At 42.4% G+C, this 12,500-nt stretch overlaps 1 protein-coding gene across 1 annotated transcript in view; it reads right to left on the minus strand.

The window, feature by feature from the left end:
- LOC143293976 (secretin receptor-like) overlaps window positions 1-12,500 on the minus strand; it is a 26,055-nt gene that overhangs the window by 10,381 nt on the left and 3,174 nt on the right. Inside the window, exons 3-6 of the mRNA XM_076605370.1 lie at window positions 10,212-10,322; window positions 9,285-9,421; window positions 3,028-3,122; window positions 2,231-2,396 (exon numbers count right to left, since the gene is read on the minus strand). Of these exons, the coding sequence (XP_076461485.1) occupies window positions 2,231-2,396; window positions 3,028-3,122; window positions 9,285-9,421; window positions 10,212-10,322 (509 nt within the window). The remainder of the gene's footprint in view (window positions 1-2,230; window positions 2,397-3,027; window positions 3,123-9,284; window positions 9,422-10,211; window positions 10,323-12,500) is intronic.

Below are 12,500 nucleotides of genomic sequence, written 5' to 3' on the forward strand. Positions count from 1 at the left end.
GTCAACAGTGGTCCATGTACATTGTAACATTCCAGAGAGTGGTCAACAGTGGTCCATGTACATTGTAACATTCCAGAGAGTGGTCAACAGTGGTCCATGTACATTGTAACATTCCAGAGAGTGGTCAACAGTGGTCCATGTACATTGTAACATTCCAGAGAGTGGTCAACAGTGGTCCATGTACATTGTAACATTCCAGAGAGTGGTCAACAGTGGTCCATGTACATTGTAACACTCTAGTGAGTGGTCAACAGTGGTCCATGTACATTGTAACACTCTAGTGAGTGGTCAACAGTGGTCCATGTACATTGTAACACTCCAGAGAGTGGTCAACAGTGGTCCATGTACATTGTAACACTCCAGAGAGTGGTCAACAGTGGTCCATGTACATTGTAACACTCCAGAGAGTGGTCAACAGTGGTCCATGTACATTGTAACACTCTAGTGAATGGTCAACAGTGGTCAATGTACATTGTAACACTGCAGAGAGTGGTCAACAGTGGTCCATGTACATTGTAATACTCCAGAGAGTGGTCAACAGTGGTCCATGTACATTGTAACACTCTAGTGAATGGTCAACAGTGGTCAATGTACATTGTAACATTTTCTTTCATGTAAATCACCTTGGCCTCTGAAAAAGAAGGGCTCGATACAATTGTACAATATCATCATCAACATTATCATTGTTATTATTAGATATGATGATGATGATGATTATATTATTATTACCATTATCATCACCATTATCATCATCATCATCATTATCATTAGCAGTAGTAGTAATATTTGTATTTGTATTTATTATTATCATTATCATCATCATCATCATTACCATTATTGTTATTATTATCATCATCATCATTATCATTATCATCAGTAGTAATAGTAGTAGTAGTTGCAATAGTAGTGGTAGTAGTAGTAGTAGCAGCAGTAGTATTACTTTTAGTAGTGTTAGTATTACTATTATTATCATCATCATCATCATAATTGTTATCATTGTTATTACTATTATCATTAATAATAATAATAATAATGGATACTTATATAGCACACTATCCAGAAATCTGCTCTAGGTGCTCATTATCATCATTTTTATTATTATTATCATCACCATTATCATTATTATTATTAGTAGTAGTAGTAATAGTTGTTGTTGGCGCGGAAGTTGTAGTAGTCATCACCATCATTATCATTAGTACTGGTTACACTACTACTACTACTATTGTTATCATTATCATTACTATTACCATTATCATCATCATCATCATTAGTAGTAGTAGTAGTAGTAGTGGAAGTAGGTGTAACAGTAGCAGCAGTTGTAGTAGTAGTAGTAGTAGTTACAGTAGAAGTATCAGTAGTAGTAGTGGTTGTTGTTTGTTGTAGCAGTTGCTGTAGTGCTAGTATCATCATCATCATCATCACCATGGCTATCATCATCATCATCATCACCATGGCTATCATCATCATCATCATCACCATGGCTATCACCATCATCATTACTAGTGGTGATAGTAAAAGTATTAACATCTCTGGTATTATCGTTATCAGCATCATCACCATGGCTATCATCATCATCATTACTAGTGGTGATAGTAAAAGTATTAACATCTCTGGTCTTATCGTTATCAGCATCATCACCATGGCTATCATCATCATCATTACTAGTGGTGATGGTAAAAGTATTAACATCTCTGGTCTTATCGTTATAAGCATCATCACCATGGCTATCATCATCATCATTACTAGTGGTGGTAGTAGTAGTATTAACATCTGTGGTATTATCGTTATCAGCATCATCACCATGGCTATCATCATCATCATTACTAGTGGTGATAGTAAAAGTATTAACATCTCTGGTCTTATCGTTATCAGCATCATCACCATGGCTATCATCATCATCATTACTAGTGGTGATAGTAAAAGTATTAACATCTCTGGTCTTATCGTTATAAGCATCATCACCATGGCTATCATCATCATCATTACTAGTGGTGATAGTAAAAGTGTTAACATCTGTGGTATTATCGTTATCAGCATCATCACCATGGCTATCATCATCATCATTACTAGTGGTGATAGTAAAAGTATTAACATCTCTGGTATTATCGTTATCAGCATCATCACCATGGCTATCATCATCATCATTACTAGTGGTGATAGTAAAAGTATTAACATCTGTGGTATTATCGTTATCAGCATCATCAGCGTAACTACCACTGCAGCCACGTACCGTGCCCTGGTGGACGAACTCCACGCCGGTGCCGCTGTCCCTGACGTCATTGGGGAAGCCCAGGTCCTGCACGAGCAGCACGGTCTTGAGCAGGGAGAAGGCCGCCCGCACCAGGAAGGCCAGGAACATGTTGAGGTGCAGCAGGTTCCGGGCACAGTGCAGCCTTCTGCAGCACACACCGAGGAGGGACCGGTGATTGTGGTGGTCAGTTTTACTGCTGCATGCATATATATTTGTTTACCTATCAGAGTGGACTTCTTCCACAGGATTTTGCCATGGGCTCTTTTTTCAGTGGGCCAACTGCGTGCTGCACACGGGACCTCGGTTTATCGTCTCATCTGAATGACTAGACGCCCAGTTTCATTTTTCAGCCAATCATGGGAGAAAGGGCCAGAGCAGAGCAGGATTCGACCCCACACCGTCACAGAGTCTCTGTATTGGCAGATGGACGTCTTAACCATTCTGCCACCTACACAGAAAGCATCGACCACAAGCAGTAACCCGCCTGAAGCCAAGAGAGAGTCTGAGACAGACAATGACAGAAAGCCACAGCGAAATGTACATAGAAATCACCAATCACTGACCACACTGACCAACAAACAGTGACCAATCATTGACCACAGTGACCAACAAACAGTGACCAATCATTGACCACAGTGACCAATCACTGACCACAGTGACCAACAAACAGTGACCAATCACTGACCACAGTGAGACACAGTGACCAATCACTGACCACAGTGACCAACAAACAGTGACCAATCACTGACCACAGTGAGACACAAACAGTGACCCACCTGAAGCTGACCATGATGGACACGGCGAGGATAAGAGCGGCCAGGGACAGGGAGTACCCGATAGTGGACATCACCTTGATTCCCTGCATGTGGTGCTGCACACACACACACACACACACACACACACAGAAGCATACACGTATCACACACACACACACACACACACACACACGCGCGCGCGCGCGCGCGCGCGCTCTCTTTCTCTTTCGGGAGCAATAAAAAGTGTAGTTCCTCAAGGATCTGTTTTAAGGCCGCTTCTATTCTGCATATTTATTAATGATCTTCCTCTGTCAGACTCCACAGTCTGTGTGACCTTTTTGCAGGTGACACTTCCCTTCATTCCAGTGCTGTCAGCGTTGCTTCAGTTCAGTATTTTCTTCAAACGGGTTTAAATGATGTTTCTATATGGTGCAAATCCAACTGAAAAAACCCACTTCATCCCCCCAAAACAAAGAGTATGATTATCACGTCATGACAAAAGCACCAAGAAAATCCCCTTGTTCTCACCCTGAATGTCAATGTTAACTCCATTGAACAAATTCGTGAGCACCGCGTCTTGGGAGTCATAACTGATGAAGAACTGAAATGGCAAGCTGACATTGATTCATTCTGTCTGTAAAAGGTTGGCACGCAGTCTGTTCTTACTCAATCAGCTCAAACCTTACATAAACAGTGAAGCTCGCAAAATGTTCTTCCACGCTCACTGTCTTTCTCACGTCTGCTATGCATCTGTTTTCTGGAGCTGTGCTGCAGTTGTTCATCTTAAGAAACTAAATTCTCCCCACAAGAGAGCAGCCAGATTAATTCTACCAGATCACTCACTGTCAACTTTAGAAAAGCAAGCCAGATTAAATATCCTTCCACTTCCAGAACAACTAGAATTCCACAAAGCATTTCTCATGTACAAAGCGTACGATTACTTTGCACCACAATATCTGAAACATCTGCTTACACGAGCCTCATGCCGATACGGCTCTAACAAATTTTTATCACGTACCCGAATTGATATGTTCAAAACTAGTTTTGCATTTTGGGGTGCATCCTTGGGGAACTCCCTCCCTTTGCACATACAAACGGGCGGTTCTCTACCTATTTTCAAATCAAGTCTGCTAAAATATTTTCACCCCTTCCAACAGTAAATAACTCTGATCTTTGAATTACTGTAGGCAGTAACAAAGAGGTCAGTTATGTCTCATTTATTGTATCAGTTATTGTTGTTGTTGTTTTTTTCTTGCTTTCTCATTTGACCTTGTTTTGTTTTGCTTCTTTTGTCCTGCTCATTTTCTTCTTTTCTTTCTTTCTTTTCTATTTTTTGTTCTATTGTTTATGCAGGCATAATTTTATTCATTTCGTTCTATCATAATCGTGACAAATGTCCAAGTAATACTGGTGATGGTGGTAGTCACTGTAGTATGTTGCACTTGCCACAGGTAGATTTCAGAGGTAGTATCAATACTGTTCCTTTTGAACACCCGGATGTTTCTGGAACTTGGAAACTGATGACATCTCTCTCTCTCTCTCTCTCTCTCTCTCTCTCTCTCTCTCTCTCTGTCAATCATATACACATATATGTAAAATTATGTGTATGTATATTCTGCATGAATACCTTTTCCCTTCATTTATGTGTGTGCTATATGTAATAGATGTAGATTAGCAAGGACAGATTGAAAGAATAGGTTATGCCTAAAATCTCAATCCTTGAAAAAAAACAAAAAACGTTTTGAGTTCTGAGTTCTCTCTCTATTTCTCTCTCTCTTCCGGGAAGAGCGCAGTCACCACAGCACAGCATCACCCATATTCTCTTCTCTTCCATTTCTTCACTATTTATTGTTTTCTTTTGTTTTTTGTTTTTTTTTGTTGTTGTTTTTTTTATCCCACTGGGCTTCGTTTTTGTGCAGAATATCGCGAGGGGCTCTTTTCCCGTGTTGAGTGCGTGCTGAACACGGGACCTCGGTTTATGTCACATCTTAAGGATCAGCACCCAGACTCCAGGTTTAGTGGAGGTGTGTGTGTGTGTGTGTGTGTGTGTGTGTGTGTGTGTGTGTGAGGGGCGCTCTACTCGACGGGCGTGCGTATGTGTGCGTGTGCGTGTGCGTGTGTTTGTGTATGTGTGTGTGTGTATGTGTGTGTGTTTGTGCGTGCGCGCGCGCGCGCGCGCGCGTGTGTGTGTGTGTGAGGGTAATGGTGGCGGTGGTGGAGTTTGGGGGAGGGGGGGCGGGTGTAAAATTTCCATCCCATATATTGGACTCGAACCCTAGTCGGGAGAATTACCACCAAGCCACTATGTGAACGCTCTGTGATTTTACCACACATTACCACAGAATTACCACCAAGTAAACGTTCTGTGATGTTACCACACATTACCACAGAATTACCACCAAGTAAACGTTCTGTGATGTTACCACACATTACCACAGAATTACCACCAGGTAAACGCTCTATGATGTTACCACACATTACCACAGAATTACCACCAGGTAAACGCTCTATGATGTTACCACACATTACCACAGAATTACCACCAGGCCACCAGGTGAACGTTCTGTGATGTTACCACACATTACCACAGAATTACCACCAGGTGAACGTTCTGTGATGTTACCACACATTACCACAGAATTACCACCAGGTGAACGTTCTGTGATGTTACCACACATTACCACAGAATTACCACCAGGCCACCAGGTGAACGTTCTGTGATGTTACCACACATTACCACCAGGTGAACGTTCTGTGATGTTACCACACATTACCACCAGGTGAACGTTCTGTGATGTTACCACACATTACCACCAGGTGAACGTTCTGTGATGTTACCACACATTACCACCAGGTGAACGTTCTGTGATGTTACCACACATTACCACCAGGTGAACGTTCTGTGATGTTACCACGCATTACCACCAGGTGAACGTTCTGTGATGTTACCACGCATTACCACCAGGTGAACGTTCTGTGATGTTACCACACATTACCACCAGGTGAACGTTCTGTGATGTTACCACACATTACCACCAGGTGAACGTTCTGTGATGTTACCACACATTACCACCAGGTGAACGTTCTGTGATGTTACCACACATTACCACAGGTTCACATGTCGCAACGCATGTCCTGTTTTCCCCCCGTCAATGTGAAGACACTGCAATCTTTTCTTTTTTATTCCCCGAAAGTTCTTCCCATTCTGGCCAACAGGGAACTTTCTTTCCTCGTTGATCCACTGTAAAGAAAGGGGGAAAAGCAAAGAAAAACCCCGAGGTGATCTAAACATTTATTCTCAGGCAGTTCTTACTTTCCAGACTAACTTTTTGTGCAGTGTTTCGTTTGGTGGACTGTAAGAAACTTTCTCCGCAAGGGGGAGGGGATGGGGGGTGGTAGTGGTGGGGGTGGGGGTTAGGGAACCCATTCTGGAGGAAAATCTGTTGTGAAGTTAATGACCCAGCCAAAGCCCGTTCCATTTCCCCACGACTGACGTTTGGGCAGGCAGTTTGGTCCTTGGAGAGACATCGGAGAGATCTTGGTCTGTCCGAAGCTGGGCACAAGTTTGGAAAGGAGAAGAAGAAGAAAGAGGATAAGGAGAATGAAATGAAGGAGTGGATCGACAAGTAGGAGAAAGAAAAAGACTGCTCTATAACTCCTACTGCTACAACAACGAAAACAACAACTACTACTACTGCTGTTGCTGCTTCTTTAGCTGCTGCTGTTGCTGTTGCTGCCGCTACTACAACTATGACTACTGCTGCTGATGCTGCTAGTACTACTTGTACTGCTGCTGCTACTATTACAACTTCTGCTGCTGCTTCTACTGTTACTACTGCTGCTACTACAATTGTTACCACTGCTACTGCTGCTGCTACTACTACTACTGCTGCTATTTGCTATTACTGCTACTACTGCTGCTGCTACTACTGCAACTAGTTCTACAAAGAGAGAGAGAGAGAGAGAGAGAGAGAGAGAGAGAGAGGTGTGGTGGAGGTAGGAACGGGGGTGGGAGGGAGGGAGGGGGACAGAAACGGCTCAGGAAGACGGCACAGGGAACAGCCACCAACTAGGTGTCTGCACGCCACCCTGCTAACTCCGGCATTGCCTGGTCCCAGGTTCAGGGGGAGGAGGGGAGGGGGGGAGGGGGGGAGGGGATAGCAATCCACGACATACACAACACACAACTGGCACCACAGAGGAAAGAAATAACAGACCAGACGCAGAGAAAGAAGCGGTCACGGAAGTCACGGGTTTCCACACAAGGAATGACACGTGGGCACACCGCACGGTACGAGCTGGAAGAGGTCATCAGACAAACGAAAGGGAAGAAGACACACGTAAAGACAGAATCACTGCAGACATGCTGAAGGCAGACCCAAATTCACGTGCCAAGACACTGATAGAACTTTTAACAAAGTGTGGAAAGAGGAGAAAGTTCCTGAAGCTTTCTGAAAGAGCGTCATCATCGTCAGGCTGCCGGAAAAGGACGACCGGAAGTGCATCAATCACCCATCAGTACCAGAATCCTGCTGCAGACAATGAGACAAACCATCCAGAGGATCCCGAGAGAAGAGCAGGTAGGATTAATAATAATAATACTAATAATATTTATATAGCGCTGAATCTTGTGCAGAGACAAATCCAAGCGCTTTCACACCAGTCATTCACACGCATGCATAACTCTAAAACTGAAGAAACTGAAGACAAGGAAGGAGTAGGGGAGGGAGGCTATTTTGGGAAGAGGTGGGTTTTAAGGCCAGACATGAAAGAGCTGAGTGCGGAGACCTGACGAAGCGAAAGAGGAAGTTCATTCCAAATACAAGGTCCAGAGACAGAGAAAGAACGGCGTCCAACAGTGGAGTGTTTGAATCTGGGTATGCGTAAACAGAGTGGATCCGAAGCCTCTCCCCACAATCATCAACACACCTGGCATTCATACAGATACAGCCCCAAACAACCACAAACAAACAAACAGTCAACGGAACAAACAAGTGGAAGTGGAAGGGGATACACAGACCAGATCGTTTGCTTTCACCTGAATGGACACCCCATCACTCTTCACAGTCACACGCACACAAACAACAGAAAAAAGAAACTTTGTCAAATCTCAAAGTCCGAATCTGATTCAGAGACCCATACTTATCCCGCCAGGGTTCGTGCAGACATTTTGAACAAAACATGAAGGACATTTCAGTGGTTTACTGGCTTTTTAGTGACTTAAAATCAGAAAAGTAGAGACAACGTCACAAGCAACATTATCAAACCAGAGAGGTAAGGTGTGCAAGACTCACTTGTGGTACACACTTGTATCTGATAAAGGAATCACGACAGACAGACAGAGACAGACAGAGACTGAGACAGAGAGACGGAGAGACAGAGAAAGTTAAAAATGTATTCTTTATTTGATATTCTGAAGTTGGAAGAAAAGGTGTTGGACTAGAATTGAACCATGAAACTTATACTCAGAAGCTAGAAGATTCGCCAGAGGATCGAATCGCATCCAACCACATTAATTATCCAAAAATGATATTTAAACTCATGTTAGTTTATTTTAGTGCGATAAATGTATGACTTTATTCGATATAAAACAACAACAATAACAACAAACAAACAACCAAACAATTTAAATCATGTTATTTTGATATATCTCGATACATCTCGATAATTTAAGATTTTTTTAAGTTCACTGTAAAAGAGACGTTGCCATCGCCCTAAGCACACCGCAACATGATGTCGTTTTCTCCAGATCTGCACAAGCGGCTTGTGCTCAGCTAACGGAAACTGAGTAAGCTTTGCCTTGGAGGCACCGTCGATTCAACTGTTTAGGTTCATTATAGTTAATTCAGTATCCACTTTTAAATATATAGGTATACAGTAAACAGGCCAAAACCCAGATCATGAAAAATCATCATGTTGGTCTCTTTTGCACTGCCGTGCCCCCCCCCCCCCCCTTAATTGTGAACGAGAAAAAACGATGTCATGCCATCTTCACACCAACACAAACATCCAGGCAACTAAGTGGGAAGAGCCCAATACATTTTCTGGATCCGGAGCCTCTATGAAATATATATGGTTCATGATCCGGATATACGGCTTAATCCGGAAGACTTACAATCTATCATTGGCATGACTAAAGATGTGTTCACTCTCTGTATACCTAATTTTGTTATTGACAGACAAAGAATTTCTAGATACAATGAATTTGTAAAAGATTACCATGGACACACACACACACACACACACACACACACACACACACACACACACACACTGACCACAATGAGGGGGTGCACGGTCTGAAGCCCCGTTGTGTGTGGGTCAGTGATGCAGGCGTTGAAGTTGGTCCAGGGCTTGCCGGACACAGGGTCCGTGTACCACGTGCCGTTCACCCCGCACTCCTTCAGGGCCACCTCTATAATAATAATAACAATTATAATCATAATCATAATCATATATATTTGCACGCCCAATATCCGGAGAGCCCAGAGCGTTCACAAATACAATTACACATTCACACACTGATGCACATACAGTTTATAACATTCATTTGTCTATACGCATCACAAAATAAACAGATCACACACACACGCACACGCACACACACGCGCGCGCACACACACACACACACGCACACACATACATACACACCTGGCATTCATACAGATACAGCCCCATTCTTTGAAAAAAAAAATTTTCCAGTTATTCTTTTTACTGTAAAATGGTGAACACAGTTAAACACACACACACACACACACACACACACAACCATCCAACACGCCTTCCAACCAACCACAAACAAACAAACAAAGGAACAAACAAACACGCGATTTCTAGTTATCGGGGGGCTGGGAGGGGTCGGATGGGGGTGGGGGTTGTTTTTGTAGATCGACAGTTATTGTAGATTTTGTTTCACTAGTGTTAACCTCTTTGATGTTGTGGCTGAACAGAATACGTTTTCTGTTTATAACCAGCCTGTGATTGCATAGATTATTTCCATGTGGCTTCACCACGTATCTGATTTGACATTCGATTTGACAGGTCTGAACACGCACAGCACGCACTGAGTCTGAGATTGCACAGACTGATTTCCATGTAGTTTCACACCGTATTTTTGATTTGATTGATTTTATTTAATTCATGTGATTTGATTGAATTGAATTGATTTGACTGATTTGACAGATCTGAACACACAGAGCACGCACTGGAGTGGTCAAAGCCGTTGATGTAGGTGGGGCACTGCTGGACAATGGTCAGTCCGGCCTCCGTGTCCGGCCAGCACATCACTCCGTCCCACGTGCGGCGACAGTAGGACCCTGCACACACACACACACACACACACACACACATGCACGCACGCACGCACACACACACACACACACACACACACACACACACACACACACACATGTACACACCTACACACACTTAATGCACTTCAGAATTGTGTTAATGGTTTCTGATTATTATCAATATTATCATTGAATTGTTACTGTTAAATGTAATTGCATGTTAATTATACATTTTACGGCAGTTTTCTAGTTTACCTTTTTTCTGTTTTCCTCTTCCCGCCGCCACCACCACCACCACCACCTTCCTCCCCCCATACCCCCCCCCCCCCCCCCCCCCCCCCCCCCCACCCACCCCTTTTTTTTTAACGTCTAATATCACTGATAGTGAAAAGACGCTAAACTGAAGAACGAACACACTGCCACCGATTTGCCGCAAGAAGGGTGGTGAAAGATCTCTGATGTCTTGAAAGTGGCGTCTAGCGTTTTGCTCAGTTCAGTTATGTATTTGGAAAAACCAATAGAGACCTTGTTCCGTTTTGAAGAAATTTGCGCAATGTTGGTTTGGAAATGATACCAAAATTGGCTGGATTGGATATATCACAGATACAATTATCATTCTTATTCTTATTGTTCTTATTCTTACTATTCTTTTTCTTTTTGCTCTTTTTCTTCTTTTTCTTCTTCTATTTCCATGGGTGAATGAAACCCACAGCACACACACCTGGCACAGTACAGATGGCTGATTGACTGGTTAGGAAGACAACTGGAACGCCAAAACAACAATAACAACATCAACACAACTACACTTACAGCCACCAAAAAAAATCAATAAAAATAAAAACCGAGGAAGGAAAAAGAAAGAAAGAAGAAAAGAAAAAAGAAGGTATAATAACAAACATTTCAAAACGACGTAGTCGGTCTATATCAATATAAATGAGTTGCTTTGTTGCTTGTAATAAGTGTGCACATTTGAAAAAAAAAGAAAAGAAAAGAAAACTGAAAGAAAACAGAACCCTCATTGCAAACGGTAAAACAGAGCTAAAACCGCTAGAAAAAAAAAACCCAAACAAATAATAACAAAGGAATGGAACAACAGTTGAAAAAAAAAAAATTTCAAAGAAGAATGAAAAAAAAGCCATGCGAGGAAGTCGTTTTTCACCGAGTCAGAAGTGGGTCATGACGTGAGACAAGAAAGAAGGTGAGAAGGAGTAAAAGAAGGAGAAAGAGGTGGATGAGGAACAGGGAGAGGGGGAGAGATAGATAGATAGATAGATAGATAGAGAGAGAGAGAGAGAGAGAGAGAGAGAGAGAGAGGAGGGAACAGAAGCTGAAGGAGGAGGAGGCGGAGATGGAAGGAGAGGAAGAGTGGGGGGAATGAGAAGAAGAAAAAGGTGGAGGAGGAGGAAGAGGAGGAGGAAGAGGTGGGGGAAATATATATGTATGTGCCTATGTTGTTTTTCTCAATTTTTTTTTTAAACAACCCTTTCCCCATAGCGTCCAGTTACATTTCCGTTAAAGGAAAGGTAAACACAAAACACAACGACTTTTTTTCTAAACAAGTGCAACGTGCAAAGCAGCAACCAGTGACAACAATGATGTCAGTAACGATGATGATCATAAAAACAAGAGGCAAAGCCTTCAAGACTCACTTGTACTTCGCGCCTTATTCAGTAAAGGAATCATGAGGAGAGAGAGAGAGAGAAGATATTTAAAAAATCGTTTAAAAGTGCTCTGCATTAAATATGATAAATAAGAAAAGCTTTGGAGAAACCCAAACAAAAAAACAACAAAAACCCCCAAACACACACACACACACACACACACACACACACACACACACAAAAACAAAAACAACCCCCCCCCCCAAAAAAAAAAACAGGCATGCGAGCGGGATCGCACCACGCATGTTCAGTTCTGATGCAAGCAGACTAATCCCCAAGGCTGCGGCCCATTTGACGTCAAAATGACTAAATTTAAAACTTAAAGCAATGTCGACGTTTTCTTCTTCATGCATAAATAGATGGGATTGTAGTGAACGTAATAACGCTGTTTAAATCATGCTTTTTGTGTGTTGCGGGCTGAAAGAAAAGATGGATTCAATTTTTCTTTCATGTTCAATCCAGTTAATTCAGTGTCCACTTTAGAATATTTATATGAAGTAAACACGTCGATGGTGTAGTTAATACCACTGTACCACTGTTT

Source organism: Babylonia areolata, chromosome 19, assembly GCF_041734735.1.
Source record: "Babylonia areolata isolate BAREFJ2019XMU chromosome 19, ASM4173473v1, whole genome shotgun sequence".
NCBI lineage: Eukaryota > Metazoa > Mollusca > Gastropoda > Neogastropoda > Buccinidae > Babylonia > Babylonia areolata.